Here is a 22,025-nt window from a genome sequence, read left to right on the forward strand (position 1 = left end):
GTTAAGCACAAACCCTTGCATCTTTTCCAAGCTATAAAATTACTGAAAATTACATTTTGCAAGATCCTCTTATATTCTCCACAAATAAACACTGTGGACAGTGTTCTGTACCATCCTTTCTCATTCTGAGCAAGAACTCAGCACATCCTTCTTGTCCACCCTTGCATCAGTACCCACAACCTTTCCCTCATACACTTTAGTGAGCACTCCAGGCTTTATCTGTAAAAGGAGGGAAAAAGCATAGGTCCAGTAGGAAAAAAAAAAAGAAAATAACAAAAAAGAAGAGTGGAAAGAGTGGAAAAATACTAGGGGTATTAAAGCATGTTCCTTGTTACCAAGAACACAGGGCTATAGACAATTACTAGGGGTATAGGCATGTTTCCTATTATCTGACAGAGCAGATCGCCAAAATCCTTTTTCAATTTCCAGTCATCCACAGAGCAGCCAAGATACATAGATACTGAGTCTCTGCTGGGTCTAAACAGTGATGAGGACAGGAACAAGGCAATGCTGGAGGTAGCAAAGATTCATTAGTAATAGGACAGTCTTAATTGTCCCAAAACTGAAGCCACTACCGCAGGGTACAGTTTCTCACTGCATTAAACTGAGCATAGCTGATGCTGCTGAAAAAAGGTCCCACCCTCCTTCATCCAAACTGCCTGACCATGGGCTTCCATTGTTTCTCTCACCAGATCTAAACCATCAGGCAGCCACATGACAAGTCAGTTCAACAAGCTGATCCAAAAGAAAAAAACTGCCACTTAACTCACTTTTTTAGATGGTTTTTAAAACCTTGACAGTAAGATCCCATAAGTAAAAAATAAAATTATACACGTTTTACTTATATGCAGTTACTTAACAAATACAATACAATGTTATTTTCAAGAAGACACATGTAAGAAAATATTCTGTTACTTCCTTTCTACTTTGTCTTTCTAAAAAATGATCGCTAAACAATAAGGAGATGACTGTTTAGCAATCTTATGCTGATAATATACCTTCTACTATCAAGCCTTAATATTGAATTTCAAATCACCAAGGATGAGAGCTATTTTTCTTAATATCCTGAGCAAAGCATTAAAGCAAGCTTTTCATTTTACCTGTAACAAGGTCTGCACTTGTTAGTTTCAGTCCTAATCTGTTTGAGCATAACAAACCAAAAAAACCTATTGTAATTATTCCCAAAATTAGTTAGTGAGCCTGCAAGTTATGCAAACATTAGCTTCTCCTATTCCATTCCAAGAATGCAAATAAAAGTATAGGGTAGGAGGTCTGTCTGGAAGATTTTAAGGAATTCTGGTTAGTCATTTATTATAAGCCTATGCTTTCCAAGTGGGAAAAGAATGCCAAGGCAGTATTTACAGGTTAAAACAATGGAAGTACTAAAGATGTTGCCACAACCAGCCACATCTGCCACTTTTTATGGGACAATATTAAAATGCTTAATTAGGAAGAGAAAGACAAAGTCAGTGTGACAATACTATGGACAGACTCCATACCATCCCATAGCACAAAAACAGATGAAAAAATGAAGCTTATTTGAAGAAGAGTTTAAAACTTAAAATAAATGTTGTGAGCTTTCAAAACCTGGACCTTAAGCTATTTCCCCTCCAGCCCCACTCTTCAAAATGCATGCAATTACACTAAAGAAAACAAAGCAGACCAAAAGAAGCCACAAAGCAAGATGAGAAAGCTGGTGTTTCTTTCCATTATCTCTTCATCTTATCATGATAAGCATGGTAATAGTTTTGGAATCACAACAAACTTACAAGGATTTACTTCAGAAATGAAATAATTTTTGAAAATTACAAACTTCTATATACTAGATATTGAATTCCTGCTTTAAATTACAAAAAAGAATCACTTCACATAAAAATATTTGAGGTTTTTCTTTTGCCATATTCACTTTGTAAAACAAAATGCCTTTTAAAAGGGAGCAACTGATATCAGACACAACACAAATAACATCCAAAACTGCACTTTAAAATAGTTTATAAAATAGCAATTATTCTGTTTTCCTTTCTGTAGAAAGCTTCCCCTAAGATACCCATTTTCTCTGGGAAAAAAACCCAACAAAACAAAAACAAAACAATAAAAACAACAACAACCAAACAACCCACAATGTTTTAAGATATGTATAGAATACATGCATGTTGGCCCAACAGCCTACCTAGTTTTTGTGCACATTCCACACACATTCCACCAAGTTCTTAAGAAAAATGACATGTAAGGCCAACTCTCAAAATACCTAAAAATATACTAACTTATTAAATATTGCATCATCCTTCAATACAGGTAAGAATTCCAAGAAAAATAATGCTGCATGCTGTAATATACAAAAAATTCTGACCTTTGGCTCAGACACATCTGTTCTGATACTTCCAAGGTCTTAAGAGGCCTTGGTCTACTTATGATGAACCATCAAATTGCACATTAAAAATGTTAAGGTTCATTACATAGGTTTAGACTTCCCTAATGCAATTCAACCATACTGCTTTTAAATTATGTACTATTTTTCTGAAATGAGGTTTTGCAGCAACACAAACATGCAGACAGGTATATGAGCTATTTTGAATTCCAAAGGACCTTCCAAAAGTTCAGACTTCTTGCATCTTCTGAAATAAAACTTAAAGTTTGAGAGTGATGCTAGTGTTGTCCTTTCAGAAAACACTTTTAGTGGCAATACTCTTGCACATTTTTTCTATTGGAAAAGAAAATCAGTATACATAATTCTTTCTCAAGTAATAGTGCTTTTCATTCCCTCTAAACACAGAGGTTAAAACAAATAAAATCAGTACATGATACCTTGTCAATGAAAGCTTAATTCTAAAGAATAGATTCTGAAATGTAGAAACCTAATAGGAAAACTATGGTCAATGGAACAAAGCTATCGAGTTACATAATGAAATAGATTCAGTTACAAATACAACAAACATTCTACCTGCATTGAGAAAGTAGCCACATAAACTACATAATCATCATGTTACCTCAAATCTCAGGAAAAAAACTGTGATGTACATTATTTGTAAACTGACTCTTCCATTCCACAATTCCAGTCCAGTTTTGTTTTGAAAACAAACTGGTATGGTTTTGAAACTCAACATGGTTTTTTCCAAAATCTGTTTTTAAAGACAGAAAGTTCAATTTACTGAAATTGCTGGAATGAAGGTAAGAGAGAGTTATTACTTTTAGAACATACTTTGACAACTGAATATTTGGCATAATCAACACGTTCTTCTTTCTAATCATTGGTGAAAAGATTGTGTGGAAAGCTGATTTTCCACACAAGCATTTCATGTAAAAATTAGGAATTTAAGTAAAATGAAGTCAAATGACTATTCAAACTGAAGTCAAATAATTACACGCTCCGAAAATCCAAACAATTATGTGCAAAAATATACACTGAGGTCAAACAACCTTTTCACTACAATGTATAACTTCCAGGAAGAGACACACAATCCAGGTTGATCCATAATGGCAGCCACCGTCATGTATGATGTGTAGCAGCTTTATGAGAAGTTACTTTTACTAATGACAATTTCCTGATAGAGCCAAATTAACATTACTGAAGTACTTTTGATGTACTACTTCTGTTTAGTATTGTCTATTAAGCACGTAGCAAATTCTTCATCTTTCCTATGCCAAATGAGATTTCTACTTATTCTTCCCAACCACACTGATTGCATCAAGCTGCTTTAAAACAGTATTTACAATTAATTTTGTTTGGATCCTTTTAAACACTGTTTTACAGAAATGAAGGTCTGAAGGAACCTGAATCTTCTAGTGTATATTTTGGCAAAGTAAGCTGCCTCAAGACAATCAAAGAAATAACATTTAAGAAAATTACAGCAGACCTCAAAACTAAACAACTTGTCAGAGAGCAGAGAAAAAAAAGAGACATTTTAAAAGCAGCTGTGATAACTGAAGGCCTTATTTCAGTGTGAAACTATTGAGAGAAACAAAGATGATACCAGCAAGTGAATCACGATACAAGATTCATCGAAAGTAAGAAAAAACATACACTGATCTGACATGAAGAAATTCTTTTTAGCAGTTTAAAACCAATAATCTGTGTAACCCTACAAATATGAAGCAAAGCACACTGCTCAGGAATTCAGCAAGATTCTCTACAGCAGTTCAGACTTCTCTTTCTCCATTCATTTTCCCAGCATGGGCAGACTGACACACCAAAGAGAAGAAGGAACAATAGTCCAATCTGACTTCAGGCACTGTTTCTTAGTGAAGTTGCAACTGCATGAAGCCAGCCTGTTGAAATAAATGAGAACTATCCTGTCCTTCCCACAACTGATGCAGGAAAAAGGATTAACATTGGATTTCAATTAATTCTAGGAACACTGGAGTCCCAATTTATCTGACCACAGCCAGCATGAATTTCAGTTCTGGTTATAATGCGGTCTGTAAAAGCAGCATTAGGTACTATGGGCCCTAAACACACAGAAGAAAGCACGTATTAGTTATTTGGTTTAGAGAGAGAGGGCTTTGAAAGGGAGAAACAAAAAGAGAGAATAACTGCTTCTGTATACACTAATGACAAAGGTTTTCTAGGTGATTAAGGATGTTCTTCAATGATATATTTTTATCTCCTCCTCAAGACTTCAGGCCAACAGTTAACCTCTTCCCCTCTAAGATAAAACAGAACCTAGTAAACCGCCCTGACACATAACTACATCTAATTTAGGTAATTTGCCTTCTTTCAATTCCCAGACAGGGTTATTCTAACTCTGCTTAATAAAAAAAAGAAAATCCTGAACTTACAATAAGCAAAAATAAGGTACTTTAAAATAATACTTTCAAATCAGAGGGTTTAAAGGCAAAACTAACACTCTTGTCTGAACTCTAGAGAACAAAAAAACCAACCACACTACAAAATCTTCAACCATTTAAAGCAGCCTCCATACCCATCTTGAAGCAGACATCTTAACTAAGCACCTCTGTGTGGTTGCATTCTACCAAAGAACAAACTCCTACCCAAAACTGCTACCATTATTTCCCCAGTAGAAACAAGGAAGAAATAGCCTAAGCTCTACAGAGATAACAAAAGGGTGGAAAAGGGAAATCAGCATACAAGTTAGTTAAACGTTCACTCTTTCAGGAACGAAGCAACTATGGCAACTTTAACACAGCAAATTAAAGCTGCTTAGAACATATCCCTAATTATTAATTACATGTGTAAATATATATATACATATATTACATAATCACCATCTCTTAATGTTCAAAAAACATGTGGATGTGGCGCCTGGGGACATGGAATAGTGGGGAACATGACAGTAGTTTAATGGTTAGTCTCAAATGATCTTACGAGGTCTTTTCTGACCTTAACAGTTCAATGATATACAGTCTACACTCGTTTGCCTGCCTCAACTTTTAGAGTCTTAGGTTTTTGTCCTAATCTTCCTCAGCTCCAACTTATGCAGACTCCTGTCAATTTCCACTAGCCATCTCAAACATGCATATGGTATGGTTTTAAGATCTATTTGCACTTCAACCAGATCTTCTGACTTAATAAACATGATTTTCATTTCCATTTCCAGCGCAGTTTCCTATCAGGTAGAGCAAGGGCCTATTATACACAGAAGAGACATATTAGTTACTTGTCTCAAAGAGAGAGGGCATTGGAAGGGAAAGAAAAAAGACTGAAATTAACAGAATTGTAAAAACACACCCAATGAAGAGAAACTGAGGTTCAATCCAAAATTACAAACCAATTATATGACATAGCTTGCATTGATTCAATGGCTTGCAGCTGCTGGAACAGGGCAGGTTACCCACTCCCTTCCAAGCAAGCACTCCCATTCCCCTTCCCTGCAATGGCCCTGATACTTGCCTGGTTACAAGGCAACCTGTTTTTATTCATTAATCTGACAGAAACTAACCTAGCCAGTCTTTTGCCTGTTTATCAAGTCACAGTTGGGCAACCATGAGAGGCAATCCATGAGAGAGGGAAGAGGACTATGTAACCTGGAGAGAAGGGTATGGGAAGTAGGACTGCTCCTCCCAGCAGTGGAAGTCACTAGACCTGGCCAGGCCTTCATTATTCACTAAGACTCAGAACTAATGTGGCCTAATATTGCAAATAAATTACCAATAAGATTGCAGGGAACATCCCTGCCTACATCTGAAAAGCCTCTTCAACTTTAACCATACACCTGCACAACATCAAGAGAGGCATAATCAAGTCCAAGAGACACACACATTGGCACTAGATGTCATATGTGAACCAAGGTTTTCTTAGCACAGCATTAAGATGGTCTTAGTCTGGCTTCTTTTAGGCATCTTTCTCTCATGAAGTGTCTAATCAGTTCCTTGAGACCAGTTATCTGTCGCTCCAGTTACAACAGTGGCTAAGGCAAGTACTCAGCAGGTGTATGACATTATGCCACTACCAATATATTATTTGCCTACAAACACTCTTTCCAGTAACACACTGCAGTACAACAGGAATGATAAAACAAGTAACCCAAACAGTTTGGAAGCTACATTTCTAAACCACATCAAACACAGTTTTCTGTAAAGCAGGAGAGGATCAAAAGGACAAACCGTCAGCTAAATTCCCACCTTCTAGTTTGAGAGATACATGAGGACCACTCTGAAGTGGTATGATACCTGTGTTTTTTAGAGACTGATCAAACCAAAATCTCACTAATGGTTCTTGCACACTCACTGGCTTGCATACTCTCAGCAGTTTCTAAATTCCATAATTACCTACATTAAAGTCTCACAAAAAACCCATTTATTATATCATTTTTATGTAACAAGTGTCTCTTAATATTAATTCAACCACCTCTTTCAGGCAATCTGCACTCTAAGCATTTTTTAATCCATTTGGGAATTTTTTGCTATCAGCAGCTCCATCTCCTTCTCAACAGCTAAAAGTGTTGAATGTTCCTCATCTACAAAGTGTACGGACTGCAGACTCCTACAGAGAGAGTACAAGCTGGTTATTCCAGTTGTCTAATAAAGATGAGTTGTTTAGAAAGATCATGTTGCCTAATAAAGATGAGCTGTTTAAAAAGATTGTGAAGCCTGACAAGTACTATCAGCAGTTATTTTATGCAATACACAGTCTGCAAAGCTTACGACATCCTGAGTAACACTGTCAGTAGACACCATCAGATCTGTCTTGTTCTCAAGCATCTCAAGTGATAAAAAAAGATTTGGAGGTGAACAACAACAAACCCACAATGACTTCCTGGCCTGAGGGGATATATTAGGACACTTATGATTGTTTTTACACTGTGTGACTTCAATTGAAAAATGATGTCAGGAATAATTTGAAAATAGGACTTTTTTGCTAACAACGTAGGAGGTACATTCTTCTGTCTCCCACATTTTAGCCCCAGCAAACAGTATTAGCACAACCTTAAACCTCCATTGTTGCAAATCCCTTGTTCTTGAGCTACTGTGTGTCTGTTCTCTTCCTTTACAGCCTGCAGCAACAGCAAACTTGGCTTCAGCCTGCTTTACACACCTTTAAATTGGCTCCTTATACCAAAAACACTTTACCACTGAAATGGGTTAAAAAAATTCTTACCCAGATTGGTTTTAAAGACCTCCTGGAGCCCTCTACTAAGTAACTTAACACTCACAGTAGCATTCAGAGCCTTTACAGCTGTACCTGAAATAAAGCTTCCTTCGCCTTTAAAATTCAACTCATTAAATAGTTCTCCTTTAAGAAAAATAAAAAATGAAAAATAAAAATCAAGGGCATTTTTCAACTCCTCTTCTTCTCAACTGAGTAATTCTTCCTCCAGCCTGCAATATTTTTCAGACATTGCTAGGGACTTTTTAGCAAGCTTTTTTTAAAGCTAAATAATTTCTGCATCTTCTGATCACAACATAAAAAAATCACACAATGGCTCCTATAGCTTTGAAATACCTTACTTGTATAAGGCAAATAGATTTGCAGTCAATAGCAAATAGAGACAGATGCTTCATTTCTAAAGAAATCTGAGAGCAAACTGGCTCATCTCTAGCTCACCATGCTCGTTTCAAAAGCAGATGGAGTATCTGATTACATTAACTTCTATTTAAGCTATGATACAAGCAAACTGTTTCAGATACACAGATAATGAGTCTAAATATCAGATGTTACACTGGCTGGCTGGCAGAGCAGTAAGTAGAAAAAGCTCCTTCAATCAACTAGATAATGCTTATAATTTAGAGATCTTTATTGGATTCTCAGCTGCTTATAGAGGTCCAGAGGGGCATGCTGGTCAAAACTGCACTCATGCAGTCCATAACATATCAAGAAGTTACTTTTACACATTATTCTAGCTACAAAAATCTAACTGTTCAATCCTCTTCAGATGGAATTAATGAAGCACAGTAATTTCCAGACCATGTGGAAACTTCAAATAGTGAAGAACAAAGCTAAAAAGAGTTTGGGGGTTGAGCTACATCAGCACTGAATTCTATCTGCATCCATTACTTTTATTCCGGATATAATTGGACATACTGATTTTAATCTAAAATTCTTATGAGTTCAGATCCAGGTTACCAAAACCATTTTTGCTCTATCATATGCTATTTAGAGTAATCTGAAGTATTTGCAAAAGCACAAATCCACGTTTTCATCTAAATTTGACACACACACTTTTAGAGGTAACCTTGACTTCACAGTCTGTGCTACTCAGCTCCAGTGCTTTTATATGGGGAAAAAGAAGATGATTTTATCCATATATCAGTGTATGTGTAGTGCGCATATACGTATCTCTTAAAATACCTTTTCTTCATAGTGGGCAAAATTCCCATGACTCCAACAAGAATGTTCAAAGAAAGACACAAGAAAAATATGAAGCATGAAGCAGAGGTCCTACTGCAAAAGGTCCCTTGGAGATGAATACTGATTTACCATTCCTGTAAAAATTACAGGAGACATTATGGTTCACTGATTGTGAAAAACACAAAATTAATTCTTTGGGAGAATATTTCCAACTTTACCAATATGCATAAATATCAATATGTGAAAATTGCCCTGATGGAAGGGGAAAGGTAACAGACAGGACAAATGCCAATGGCCACAGATGAAAGCATATGAAATCCATCTAAACAGCAGGGGGAAAAAAAGAAATTGCAAGAACACAGAACAAATTATTCATCTATATATGGCTATTAGGGCAATATCCAGTTAAAGATGCCGGTCCCTAAAGCCTACTTAAATTCAGAAGAAAGCTAACCTCAGAAGTACCTACACTCAGCTAGCACCTTACCACTTCACCCAAAAATTCCAAAAGCACCCCCTATTGTGCTCACCCTGTGCTCCCACCCAGCATGTGCCACGTTCCCTGGTGTCTAAGCCAAACTGTCAAAGTGCTGGGCACTAAAAAGTTGTTACGACAGGAGAAGTTTTCCAACTGAGATGTGCTTATTCAGGATATTAGAGTTCAAGCCCACACATCTCAGAGGAATGTTCACCTCCAACTCACTTTTTATGCAAAGATACCCTTTATCTCCCCCACTTAGGACCTCTTGCTGTACAGAAAAGTATCCTAGAATTATGAGCCCTGAACAGAATGTAACGTGACCACAGCACAAGGGTCTGGTTAAAACCCTCAGACACTGACAAGATTATCTTAAGTTCTGGTCCCTGCTCCTGACATCAGTGAATAAAGTGAGCATGAATTGCAGCACAACCTTTTCCAAGTCTTAAGACATACTAGTACTTATTTTTAGTATTCAGATTAATAGTGCTTCCTACATAAATATGGTAGTCTATCTCCTGGACTAGGAATGCACCTGTTTTCCTTTTAAAAAAAGCAGAACCGTCCATTTCTCTAAATATTTCAGGAACTGGCAAGGACTTGAAATTTGCCAAAGACATGCTGCATACCTTCCAGGCTTTTTGGAGTATAAGTAACACTTAACAGGTGCTGCTTTTCTGGCTTCAAAGTGATAATGATGTTTTGCTTTTCTTTACAACCTCCGCTAACATAATGCGAAAGTGCCAAAGAGGTTCTTCTTCGATAATTAGCAAAACTAGTAAATACTTGACAGAAGAATAATCTCTTACCAGAAGTATTTCCTAGATAAAGATTTGGAGGTCAATGATCTCTAAAGAGCCTTTAATGAGTTTGACATATCGCTGAATGTGAACTATTAAGCTATTTTCTTACAATTCAATTACAGAAGAAAAGTTTATTTATCAGTTTGTTTATATTACATAGCACCAGCTATGAAACTAACTGAAACTAAAAAAAAATTTAAAAAAAAATTCCCCAACCTTACAATGTAATCTGTAGTACATCAATTTAAATACACCCAGAGTCAGCTGTCTTTAAAAAGACATCTTTCCTCCTTTAGCAATTCAAGACATAGAGTTACATAAGACAACCTCAAACTATGTATTTATCTTCAGAAAATGCAGTAATTAAAACTGGACTAGCTGCAGCTGATTCAGGTGAAGGTCTCAAATACTATTCAGTGAAAGCTACTGAAAGTTACATTTTAAATTTGAGTTAATGTGGATCATCATTCCTTATGTTCTGCACACCATAAAGTAGTTTCCATCCAATCAAAAACTCAACCATGCATTTGTATCAGCAAGTTTCATCAAACCCACTGGCTGCTTTAGAACTTGGATCTTCCTAACATCACTTCAGGGTGACTGGTCACTGCAGCAGACATTTTAGCACAGAGGTTTTTTTCAGTCACAAATTAATGCTCAAATTTAAAACTTCACACTCTTGAAGAACAAGTCAATATTCTCCACGTATTCTTTGTTTTGATAAGTTTTCTTCACATTGTCTTTACTCTCCTGAGCTCTGCTCTCTCCATCCAGCTTTCCACCTCCTCTATACATGGCTGCTCACCCCCTTTGTAGATACCCCATGTGAGCAGAAAAATCTTCTGATCTCAGTTCAAATTTTTCAGACACCTGAAAACCATAAGTTCCATTCAATTATTTTGTGTCTGGTACAGTTTTGAAAAGGAAGTATCTACTTTATTCCCATCCTCTTGGCACACAGTCAGTATGTTTCCAACAATGATAATTCAGAGATTTACAGTTTTTCTTCTAAACACATGGTAAGCATATTAAGGGACAGAGCACATTTCCTAACAAAAACTTGTTCCAAAATATTGTGGTGCACAAGCTTCATAGAAAGTTGATGGATTTCTCATGGGCTCAGAGCAATGCATATGCTCACACCAGAAAGATGCTTGTACAGCTTCCTCAGGTTGGCATAAAAACCAGAGGTTTTTATGGGTGGTTAACTAAGTTAACCAACACATTCATATAAAACATTTATGTGCTACTTCTATCTCCAAATTCTCTATTAGAGGTACAAGAAAAAAACGGGAAAAAAACCCCGCCACCAAAAAAATAGAGTATTCAAAGCATTTAATAACGTGTCATGAAAATCATGTCAGAGTTTACTATTGTTGCCCTGGAATGGACTGGAAAACTGCAAATAGAGACTTTACTGCTTCAAGCTGCTCTATGGTCCACTAGCAACTCTCTGGGAATTTTCCAAGTAGCTTGCATTGAGAACTGCCATCACACACTGCAGGGATGCATTCACTTCCCTTCTTGGCACAGGTGTATCAGAACCAGTAAGGAATGCACTGCAGCTCACTCTTAATCACATAGTGTAAACGTACCCATGCCTGTTTCATGTAAGTTTGGTCCAGACAAACAAGATGTCTGCTCAACATCATTTCACTGAACATAATGAAAGGCTAAAGCTTTTTTTCCCCCTGTTTTACCACTTGTTCATGATATTGGCTCATTTCCTTGTCCCAGTCCCCACATAGCATCACTGTTTCAGACATCAAAGAAAAAAAGGAGAATTAGACACAGAGCAACCCTATGAAAAACAAAGATCCAGCCAACTAGACACAAGCACTGGCATTCATATGCTGGGGGAATGAAAAAAGGCACAACAGCACTAATGTGCAATAAGCAAACAGGGTTGTAGATAAATATTAGATCTCTTCCCTAATGTAAGGAACTACTTGCAGGAAAAAAAGCGTAATGTACGCAAAAGCCTCTTCAAGGAAGCAAGTAACAGCACCAGACACTGAGAGGCCGAACACTGGTACCAGTGATATTTTCCTTTCACTAATATACAAGATTTTGTTCCCTCTTACAGTGATAGATCTATTCAGTATCAGAACCAACCAGGAGTAAAAAGGTTTATTCTTCTCTAAAGTGAGGGTTTGCATTTTTTTTTCATTAGACAACAACTTTATTTCCACAGTCAAATAAGGACCAGGAAATAGAATGCTCAGCATATTCTCACTGGCAATGCTAGTTGAGCCATCAATTCCAAAAACTGAAGGGAAATTAGAATCTGCCCCTACTGTTAAATTACAAAAGTCAGGAGGTAACATTTGCAGGAGGTCTTCAGAGCTGCACCTTTGCTTCAGCAATTTCTGATCTACTCAAATGACACTCTAACCTTAGTTCATACCTAAATCCTTCAGTTTCATGATGCTTCAAGCACAAGCCAGCTGACCATGCTGGAAGTGGAAGATACAGCCAAGGCATCTGCTTTCACTCAGTTCTAAAGTGTTAAATAAGCACTTCTCAGCAAGGACATCAGGCCAATCACTCAATACTACAGCTGTTCCATCCATTCTCAGTGAAAGTAAGAACAGCATTCTGAACTACTTCTGTGATACTCATTCCATCAGGGCAGCACATTTTACTGCAGTGTTAGGAGATGCAAAGGGATGCCCTGAGATGTCCTAGCTGCTCACACAGGAGAGCACATCAGAGGCAGCAAGTTGCTGCTCACCTTTGCTTCACACCGATGAGTCCACTGGGCAGACAAATACTGTAGTCAGAAGGTAGCTTGAGATTTAAGAGACTACATGCACACCAGTTTTCTTGACATGATTTTGGTTCTCTGTTACATAAGCAATAGAAGCACAGAGAAATACCTAGGACAGAGAGGACTTGTGGTTGTGATATGTCAACACTGCACACTTCCATGAAATAAGGAATAACACTATGCTGAGGGGGCAGACTGCTAATATTTTCCTGAGAACAGTGCACTGTTAACACAGCTACCTTGCTTTTGGTACTGTTCCTGGACTGCTCCATACAGCACTCTGCACCTCAGAGATGAGCCCAGCAGTACCCTGAAAGCCCTGTGTTGACTTGCAACACCTCATATCTCTTCTTCTGCTTGTGCTTAATACCAAGTTTTGCAAGTCAACAGCATGATGTAATCCTTCAGCGAAAAGATCCAAATATTCTTGTTATTGAAACAAAACTAAAAATCTGTATGTTGAGCAAGACAACCAGAGGTCTTACAAGTACTGCTGGGTAATAAGATACAGCAATTTCTTTGGCTGCTCTTCATTTACCTGATCTGGAGTTTGTTTATTGGCAAACATCAATATTCCAAAAGAAAAATGTCACACTCTTTAGAAAACACTGCCTGATAAGTGGCAAGAATGTCAGAACAGAGCAATCACATATCTTCAATATCAATGATTCCATTTCTCAGAGAATCACCTTTCCTTGCACTCATTTTCATGAAGAGAGCTTTAAGAGCCTTTAAGTGAATAAAGTATTCATGTAAACGGAACAAACACAATTAGATTTACGAAATTAATTTCCCAGCCTAGCTACAATGTCAGCTGACAGTTTCAGATGAAAATAAATAGACTTCAGACCACAATATATTAAAAATCTAGAACAATCATACTTACTCCAATTGGCTTTTAAGACAGAATAATGTGAGAGGATTAAAAAAAAAAAAAAAAAGCTTTCTTGCCTTTGTGGCGAACATCAGCATTTATGCCTGCCTGAGCAAAAATGAACTCAGTATTTTCAAAAAGAAACACCAGTTTTGAAGTCTACTTTAGTTAATGCTAAAGTAATGGAGAAAACAGTATTAAATATTAATTCCATTCAAAAGCAGAATTGACCTGAAGAGGGTTACCAGCCACATAAATCCATATTACCACCACACAGCAGACATCTCAAGACAATTCATACTCCATAGACTGCTAGTTCTGTGTATTCATGAGCTAATGTTGTAATACATTAGAAACAACTGACAAAATGAAAAATAGCTTAGCTTTTTAAAAGCTATATATTTTACTAAAATACCTCTTATATGTTGATAATAAAGCAACAGCAATGCTGTTAATTGAATTTTCATACTTGAGCAATGAGACAAAGGTAAAATTTGAGCATGTTTATGGATTTAAGTATATGCATTTGCATTTCCATAGTTTGCACCTATGGAAATCTTTACTGATTACTCAGAGCTGTTTTGAGACAATGGTATTTTATTTTACAGTGATGTAAGGAAAGTACAAATAGTTATATGAAGAGTATTAGTTAATTTTCAATTTGTGCAAACTGTCACGTGAATGGAATGGAGACGATTATTACATGATTTTTCAAAAGATGCAGAAAGTGCAGAGAAACTGCACTGATCATAAAAAAACAGCTAATGAATATGAAAACTATCAAAAAAAAAGCTAGAAACCACAAATGAAGAATGAAAACAAAATTAATGTGATTTTGCCCACTGGCAGTTAACAGAGTGATACTCCACTGTAAGACTTAAGACATTTTACTGCGAATGTGCTGCTCTAAGAGAATGCATCATTATCAACAGATCAAGACAAGTTTAAATTAAAAAGAATATATTTCACGTTCTGCACTGTAGCACCTAGTAGGTATATACAGAAATTAGGTGCACCAAGCAGCAGTCCACCAACCAGACTCCTCTCGCCTCTCTAGTTTCTTAGATACGGAAGTTACAAAGCTGAGCCTTCTGCAAACATCTGAATTTCTCAAATCATTTATGTATTAAACATAAAGGGAAAGGAAGATACTGAAGAGCTTCATGAGCATCAAAAAATAACATTTTGGAATATAAAATCATCATAAATTAACTAGCTAATAAAAAATTCACTGTTAAATTACACATGTACTTACAGTGCCTTCATTTGCACAGTCAAGACCAAAACAAAACAATTATACCAAAAATATAGGTGAACTATAATATTACAGAAAATTAGAGGTAGTGTTTAAATAACTAAATCTGAGTCTCTTTTAACTAACATTGAAAAAGTTACAATTAATTTGTGCTTTAGAAATTGGAACTATTATCATTAAATAACTGTTTAGAAACTCACTAGAATCTTGTTGGACTCTAATTAAAAAAGCTGAATTGTGTACCACTCCATTCTCTTACAGATCTTTATTGGACAATATGGTTTTTCCTTGTCCTAGTTACTTTATCAGAACGCATAAGCTAAACCATCTACTATGTTTTATTCCAGAACAAATGAAAAAAAAAATTACAAAATTACAGATCTCAAGGAAAGGAGTGTTAACTTTCAAAGTACACCAATACTTCCAATAAAGCCAGTTCTTCCAGAAAACCATTAAGAGAAAAACTTGCACACAGTTCTACATGTTATTGCACAGTTTCAAAAACTGAAGCAATTTGAATACTTGCAACTCTTCAGTGCTTATTATGGTAGAACACATCTAACTTTAATATATATTAATAAGTCTTCCCACTTCACAGATGGGAACCAAGAGGAAAAAAAAATGGTTTGTCCAAACAAAGAATATAAAAGGATTGGAAACAGACATCCAGTTACACAAGTGCTTGTCTGGCATCCTCATTATAACAAGCTTCTTTTCGGTTTAACCAAAACTGTTTCAGCTTTTGTATTGTTAGAAGAGCTTGAAGTCACTTCAAGTTACTTAATTCTTTGGCAGAGGGTAAACAGCTCATCGGACTGAAGTTGAGACTTCCATCTTACTTCTGAGGAAACATGGCTAAGCCAAGGAAAAGTAACATTAGACACATCAGTTTTCCCTTGAGGTCTAAAACACCTCCCTAAGATCCACCAAATTGCCACATGAAGGATTTAAGGCTTATACATCACAAGAGCCAGAAAGCCAGCTTGAAAGTTCTCTGGTGCCAGACCAGAGCTCTGTTGACCAGACAAGCATTTGTTGATTCAGTTCAGGTCCCTGAATGTTTCTAACTACAAGGCTTTAATCTTCTGTAAAGAGAAGGTCTGCACCAGAAAACATTTGTAAGCCATCTCTTTGCAACCTCCACATTCCCTGACACGAGCATCACCATGCCTTGTCCTCCAACTCCAGGACAGACACAAAAGCTTCGCCTACCCCGGCAAACAGATGATGTTCTGGGGTTGCGCTCCTGCAGCTGCACTGGAAATGCCTTGATTCCCTTGAACCCCCACTGGATGAGCCACTGGGCCTGGGCAGAATCACACATGGTGACTGAGACACAAAAACAAGGCTCTACAAAACTGGGTGAGCTATCAATCCCAAAGTGGGCAGTGTGGAAAAAAAATGAGCAACTCTTCTGTCTTTTCCCACCAGTATCATTTCCAACAAGACATTCCTTCAACTGTTTTGCAACACTCTGGGACTCATCCTAGCCTTTGACAAGCCCACTCAACTCTGTAACCCAACAAAAAGCTAACCCAGCAAGAGAATGGGCTCTGTCAGTTTTCTGACCAGAGTTGATTTACCAATCAGGCAAGCACTGAACCAGCAAAAGAGGAATTATAGTAGCACGCAGCCAGGAGTGGGACAGCCTCTTTCAGCAGCAAAGAGTTGGCAAAGCCCATCGTGGAGAACCTCATGTATAAAGCTCCAAAACAAAGAACCAATTCAGGAAAAGTAGTCACTATAGCATATGCATTTCCTTCTTTTCTTAAGGAGAAAGCCTGCCTTCAGAGTACAAATCAGTGCGTTCAGACAGACCTGTACCACGGAACCTAACAGCTATAAGAGGGAAACCTTGATCATACATCGAGATCATATTAAGGCGTGGATGAAAAGCTTTGTGTTTCTTCAGAGACCAAACAAAGACACGTTCAAACCCATACGATATCAGAGAAAAGATGTTCTATGTGAACTTTGCTCAGATGTGACTTTGGCACTGAATTTTTCCTCCATGCGAGGAAAAAAGGCCTCAAGGCATCTGCAGTTTAAATTATAATCTTCAAGCGGTACACGAATCACCTTTCTTTTCAAATTATGTTGTTAAATGTTTTCTAATAATGACAAAGCTGTAAAAAACATCAAACACCTAATGGCAAAATGCCACCAATGAACTGCTGTAGGAAAGGGCAAAGTTAATTCTTTCTAGACTATACAAAATACAAAATCAATCCTGAGAGCAAGAACTAACAATTTAAAAATAATTCCATACAAATTTAATCAATTTGACTTTGCTTTGCAAAAGAAGCATGTACATATGTACGCTACCTACAGATTAATGCTGTACTTCCCTGACTGCCCTCTAAGCTGCTCAAATTAAATATTTATTTCTGTAAACATAAAAAATTTTCTCCTTGAGGGGAAGACACCAAAGTTGACACCATTACGAAATTTCCAGGTAAACTGCTAATTTTGAACAACAAGAAAAAAGGATGCTTTCCCTTTCTTATACCACCTTGCTCTAACTTTGAAGAGTAAAATATTTCCTTTGTTTAATTAAATAAAAAGCCAAACACCTTTTTGTAATGTAATAATACATTAGAAAGGTTACAGGCATTTCAAAAGGCAGAGATCTGTAACTGACATGCACACATTTGATAACTTCTTAACCTATTCATCATTGAGACATGTTAGAATTTCACTGCACATTTGTTGAGAAACAAAACATCCCCAGAAAAGTGCAACACACAAAACTTCATAGGGGCACTTGCATTTTTAATTCTCAGTTTACCTGACTGACTTCTCCACACTTGTTTGTAACTAGTACAGTACCACTGCAGCTTTACAAAGCCAGCCTCCTCAAAAGGCCAATTCTACAGTACTTTACTTCTGAAATATCACAGACAACCTTACACGGTGCAGACAAAAACTGAATTACATGCTTAAACTTCAGTTTGTTCTGACCTGAGATCTAGTCTACAGGAATAAGTCACATCTATGCAAGGCATATAAATCTAGTTGAGTACATGTATCATGGACAGAAAAAAAGGACAAAAATTTCAACAGGATTACTGCAAACTTCACAAATATATTTCAAGAACAGCGTTGACTGCAAGAGCTGTTTAAAAAAAGACATGTAACTTTGGCACAGAATATATCACAGAAAAAAACACAAACAAGATGACAGAATGTTGTTAACCTAATAACTGAGGCAAAGCATTAAAAAACAAAGAAAGGCAGAGACAACACCAGAAGTATCACAGAATGATACGTATAATTTGAAGATGAAACCAAGAAATTAAAGAGGTTTCAAGAGCTATGGAACAGATCCAAGAAAAAGTTGAACACACAGAGCAGCATAAAGGACTTCTTATGCTTCATCCTAGCTGGAGTACATTCTAGACAAGTCAGAAAGCGGGAATCAGCTTAATGCGACATTTTCATTTAAAGCAGATAAAATTATGGGGAAAACACAAAAGTTGTCTAAAATATAAATGGATTTGCACGTCTGAAAGCTTTGACAGTTTGTCATATCTAAAGCTCTGTAGTCTCTGCACTCTCACAAGCCATTCAGGAAGGCGACGAAGCCTCAAACAGGGCTCAGGCACCCGTGTTACGCTCTTTTGTTCACAAGGGGTAATTACACCAGACTGTGGCTGGATATTAGGCCCACTCAGAGAGTAACTGAAACCCACAAAGCAGGTTCACAGCCTTGCCAGGCATAACAAAACATTTGCTTTAACACAAATATTTGCCAAAAGCAATAAAATGCATATTTCATAATACTAATATATTGATAACAGCAAACCAAAGTACAAATCATTTGAAGACAGAGAGTGCAAGAAGAACACACAGGGAAAAAAAACACACACATAAAAATTTAACAGGACTAAGTAACAATCTGCCAGAACAGACTTTGTACAGCCTCCACTGTACTGTTCAGGCACTCTCTTGACTATAGACAGGAAGGCAGCAAAGAGTCCATAATCCAATAATATGTGCTAGGTATCATGCTAGCACACCACAGCCTGGGTTTGTATGTTTCTTAAGACAGAACACACATCAGACCCATCCCACAGGCCATGGAAAAAAAAATAAAATAAAATCAAGAACACATGAAACTAAGAAGTTCACCAAAAACTTCAAGATTTAAGAGTGTGTGTTTTCTTTCACAAGCTGTGTAATAGCCTTCACTCTTAAAGCAAGGGGAAAGGCACTCCAGAGCAGACCACAGCTGGCAGGGGGTAACACGTCTCCCAAAAACCTGCCCCTTAGTCATGAGACTGGGTGAGCAGGCAACTAAGTCCCAAAGCAGGATGGCTGTTGCCAGCTCTTGCTGGCCTGCTTGCTTATTTTCCACTCTTAGGATTTCAGACTACCAAGGCAGTTCAGTCCTAGCAGGCTTTTTCTACCCATTACATGACAGAGTTCAATCACAGGAACCTGTGTGGAGCTTTTTGCACATCAAGCTCCAAGAAAGCTACCAGGTGGTCTATCCCAGCTTTAGACCAGACTTTCTTCCTCATAACAATTTCAGAAATTTAGTTCACCCGTACCTCAGCAATACTGACGCACAAGGCTGGCATTTAAGTTAAGTTTGCATGGAACCTGAGCAATTGCCAGGACATTCTGAAAGAGCAACTACACAAATGCAAAAGAAGACCTGGAAGAGAAAGAACCTGTAACCACACAAACACTTCAGGCAATGCCTGCACCTTTACTGCAGGCAGTGACCGAGTTCTGACAAACTTGTGTTAAGCTGCTGTAACCCAGAAGAGCTGTTGAGTGTTTCACTCTAAACAACAGTACCGGCAAGAGTAGTAGCAGTCTAGTTAAAAATATTAATGAGAGGTTGTTTTTAAGGTACAACAATCGTGCTTTGCCAGTTCTGATGGTTTACAAAGCCCTTTTCACACTTTCTATTATACTGCAGTTCGAGCCGGGAGAAGCCCATGTACAAAGAACAAATCAAACAAGTAAACATCTGAAACGCGGCGAGCCTTCCTTTCGTCCTAAAACGTGGCGACTAAACACCCGTGTGTAACAATCACTGTTAAGTAACACCTAAATACGCAACCTACTTTCGGTCGGCGTTTGTCTTTTGCCGTTTGAGGGGAAGAAAGAGGAAAACAAATAAAGGGAAAACAAACCCAAACTAGTACGACCCCGCACACGACCCCCGCTGCTGCGCTGCGAGCGCCGGGCCCGGCGGGCAGGCTGGGGGGCGGCGGTGCGGGCCCTGGCCGGCAGGGGGCGCGGCGCGGGCGGCCGGCGCTGTTGTTGTTGCCGCTCGGGGTATTTAAACGCCGGGCTGTCAATCACGGGCGCCGCGCGCTCCCCGGCGCTCCCCGCACGGCGGGGGCGGCACCGAGCGGCCCCGCAGTCCCGGCCCGGCCGAGCCGCCGCCGCCACCGCCGCGGGCCCCCAACTTGCTCCTTTGTTTAACTGCCCGTGAATCCCCTCCGCCGCCGCCGCCGCTTCCTCTCGCTCGCAGCGGCTGCCGACGGGCCTTTTATTATTCACGCGCTCGGCTCGCAAAACACACGCGCGGCAGCGGCGGCCGCTCGGGACTGGGCTGGAAACGTCAAAGCGGCGAGAGGCGCGGGGCAACCCTCTTTCTCCTCCTCCGCCGCCCCCCGAACAAAACGCACGGGCAGCCCGGAGCTCGCACCCGGCCGGGGACAGCCCCGGTGTCCGCACTTCTCCGCCGGGAGACCGCCCTGTCCCGGGAGAGACCCTCCGGGGGGCGCGGGGGGACACGCGACGCCTCTGCAGAGTCGGCACAACTTCGGGGCGGCCCCGGCCCCGTCAGCCCCGCATCTGTTGCTCTTTCGTAACCAGCCCCCCCCGCCTGGCCCGGCCCGTCCGCCCCCTCACAGCCGCGGACCCATGTGCCCGGGGACGGCCGCCGGCGTCCGCACTGTCCCCGCGGCGGGGGGCTGGGGGGGGAGAGCCAGACCGGGCGAGCGCCCGCCGCTCCCCCCGTGCTGCCGCCGCGCAGCCATTGTCCCCCCCGGCGGGAGGGGGGAAGGCGACTGCCACCGCCTGTGCCCGGTGCCGCCCGGCGACTGCCCCGCCGCGCCGCCCGGCCCCGGCGCGGCGCCCGGCGCCTTACCTGCCGTGGAACCAGTCCTTGCAGATGTCGCACTCGATCATGAAGCGGCTCACGTCGTAGGGTTCGCGGCACACGCAGTACACGGGGGTCGCGGCGGCGGCCGTCGCTCCGGCCATCTTTACAGAACTCCCTGACTGAGCCGCCCGCCCCGCTCCGCTCCGCTCCTCCCCGTCCCGTCCCGTTCCCCCCCCCGCCCCGCTCCCTGCGCCGCGGCCGCGGCGGCGCCGCCAATAACAACAGCGCGCGTGCCGGCTCCGCACGCCGCGCGCGCCCCCCGCCGCCGGCTGGCACGCGCACGGGGCGGGCGGCACGGGAGCGAGCGGACAACAGCGCGCGGGGGCGCGCGCACGTGCGTCACCCGGCCCCCGTGGAGGCGGGAGGAGGAGGAGGACGGGGACGGCGATGGGAGGGGGGTGAGGGGAAGCGCCGCCCCGGCCGCCCCGCCCGGCGACCATCCCCACGGCGCCTGCGCCCCGCGGAACGGTTCGCGCCCCGCCCCGCGCCGCCCGAAGCGGCGGGGACTGAGCGTGCGCGGGCGGGCCGGGAGGGGAAAGGGCGATTTTCCCCGTTGACCGCGCGGGGCGGGGCGGGGCGCGCACGTGCCGCCCCTCCCGGGAGGCGGGCCGCGGGGAGGCACGCGCTGGGACCCGCCCCCCCCTCCCTCCGCGGTGTCACGCGGGCAGGGGCGGGGCGGGGGTGCCGCGAGGACACGGGAGGGGGCGGGCGCGGGACGCGGCGCGCGCCGCCCCCCGTCCCCCCGTTATGTAACGAGCGCGGCGGCGGCGCCGGAGCGGCCCGGGCTGCCCCGCCCGCCCGACACCCCGCCGAGGAGCCGGCGCTTCCGTGCTGCCCAGCCCGGGCTTGCAATGGGTTATTTCTTGTCAAGCTCTCTGCCTACGTGTGCATCATGCGCTGTTCCGTTCCGTGCCGTCAGCCTTTCTTTCAGGACACAAAAGTAACACTGATGCTTTCATTATGTGTCATCGA

General features: G+C 40.8%; 1 protein-coding gene across 2 annotated transcripts in view; it reads right to left on the reverse strand.

Annotated features, from left to right (window-relative positions):
• KDM7A (lysine demethylase 7A) overlaps window positions 1-21,511 on the reverse strand; it is a 62,253-nt gene extending 40,742 nt beyond the window's left edge. Inside the window, exon 1 of one of the 2 annotated variants that reach the window (XM_038153379.1) lies at window positions 21,039-21,511. In XM_038153379.1, coding sequence (XP_038009307.1) covers window positions 21,039-21,493 — 455 coding nt within the window. In that variant the 5' untranslated portion in view covers window positions 21,494-21,511. The remainder of the gene's footprint in view (window positions 1-21,038) is intronic. The other variant, XM_038153378.1, reaches the window with a different exon arrangement.
• Window positions 21,512-22,025: the final 514 nt, after the last annotated feature.

Source organism: Motacilla alba, chromosome 1A (assembly GCF_015832195.1).
Source record: "Motacilla alba alba isolate MOTALB_02 chromosome 1A, Motacilla_alba_V1.0_pri, whole genome shotgun sequence".
Classification (NCBI taxonomy): domain Eukaryota; kingdom Metazoa; phylum Chordata; class Aves; order Passeriformes; family Motacillidae; genus Motacilla; species Motacilla alba.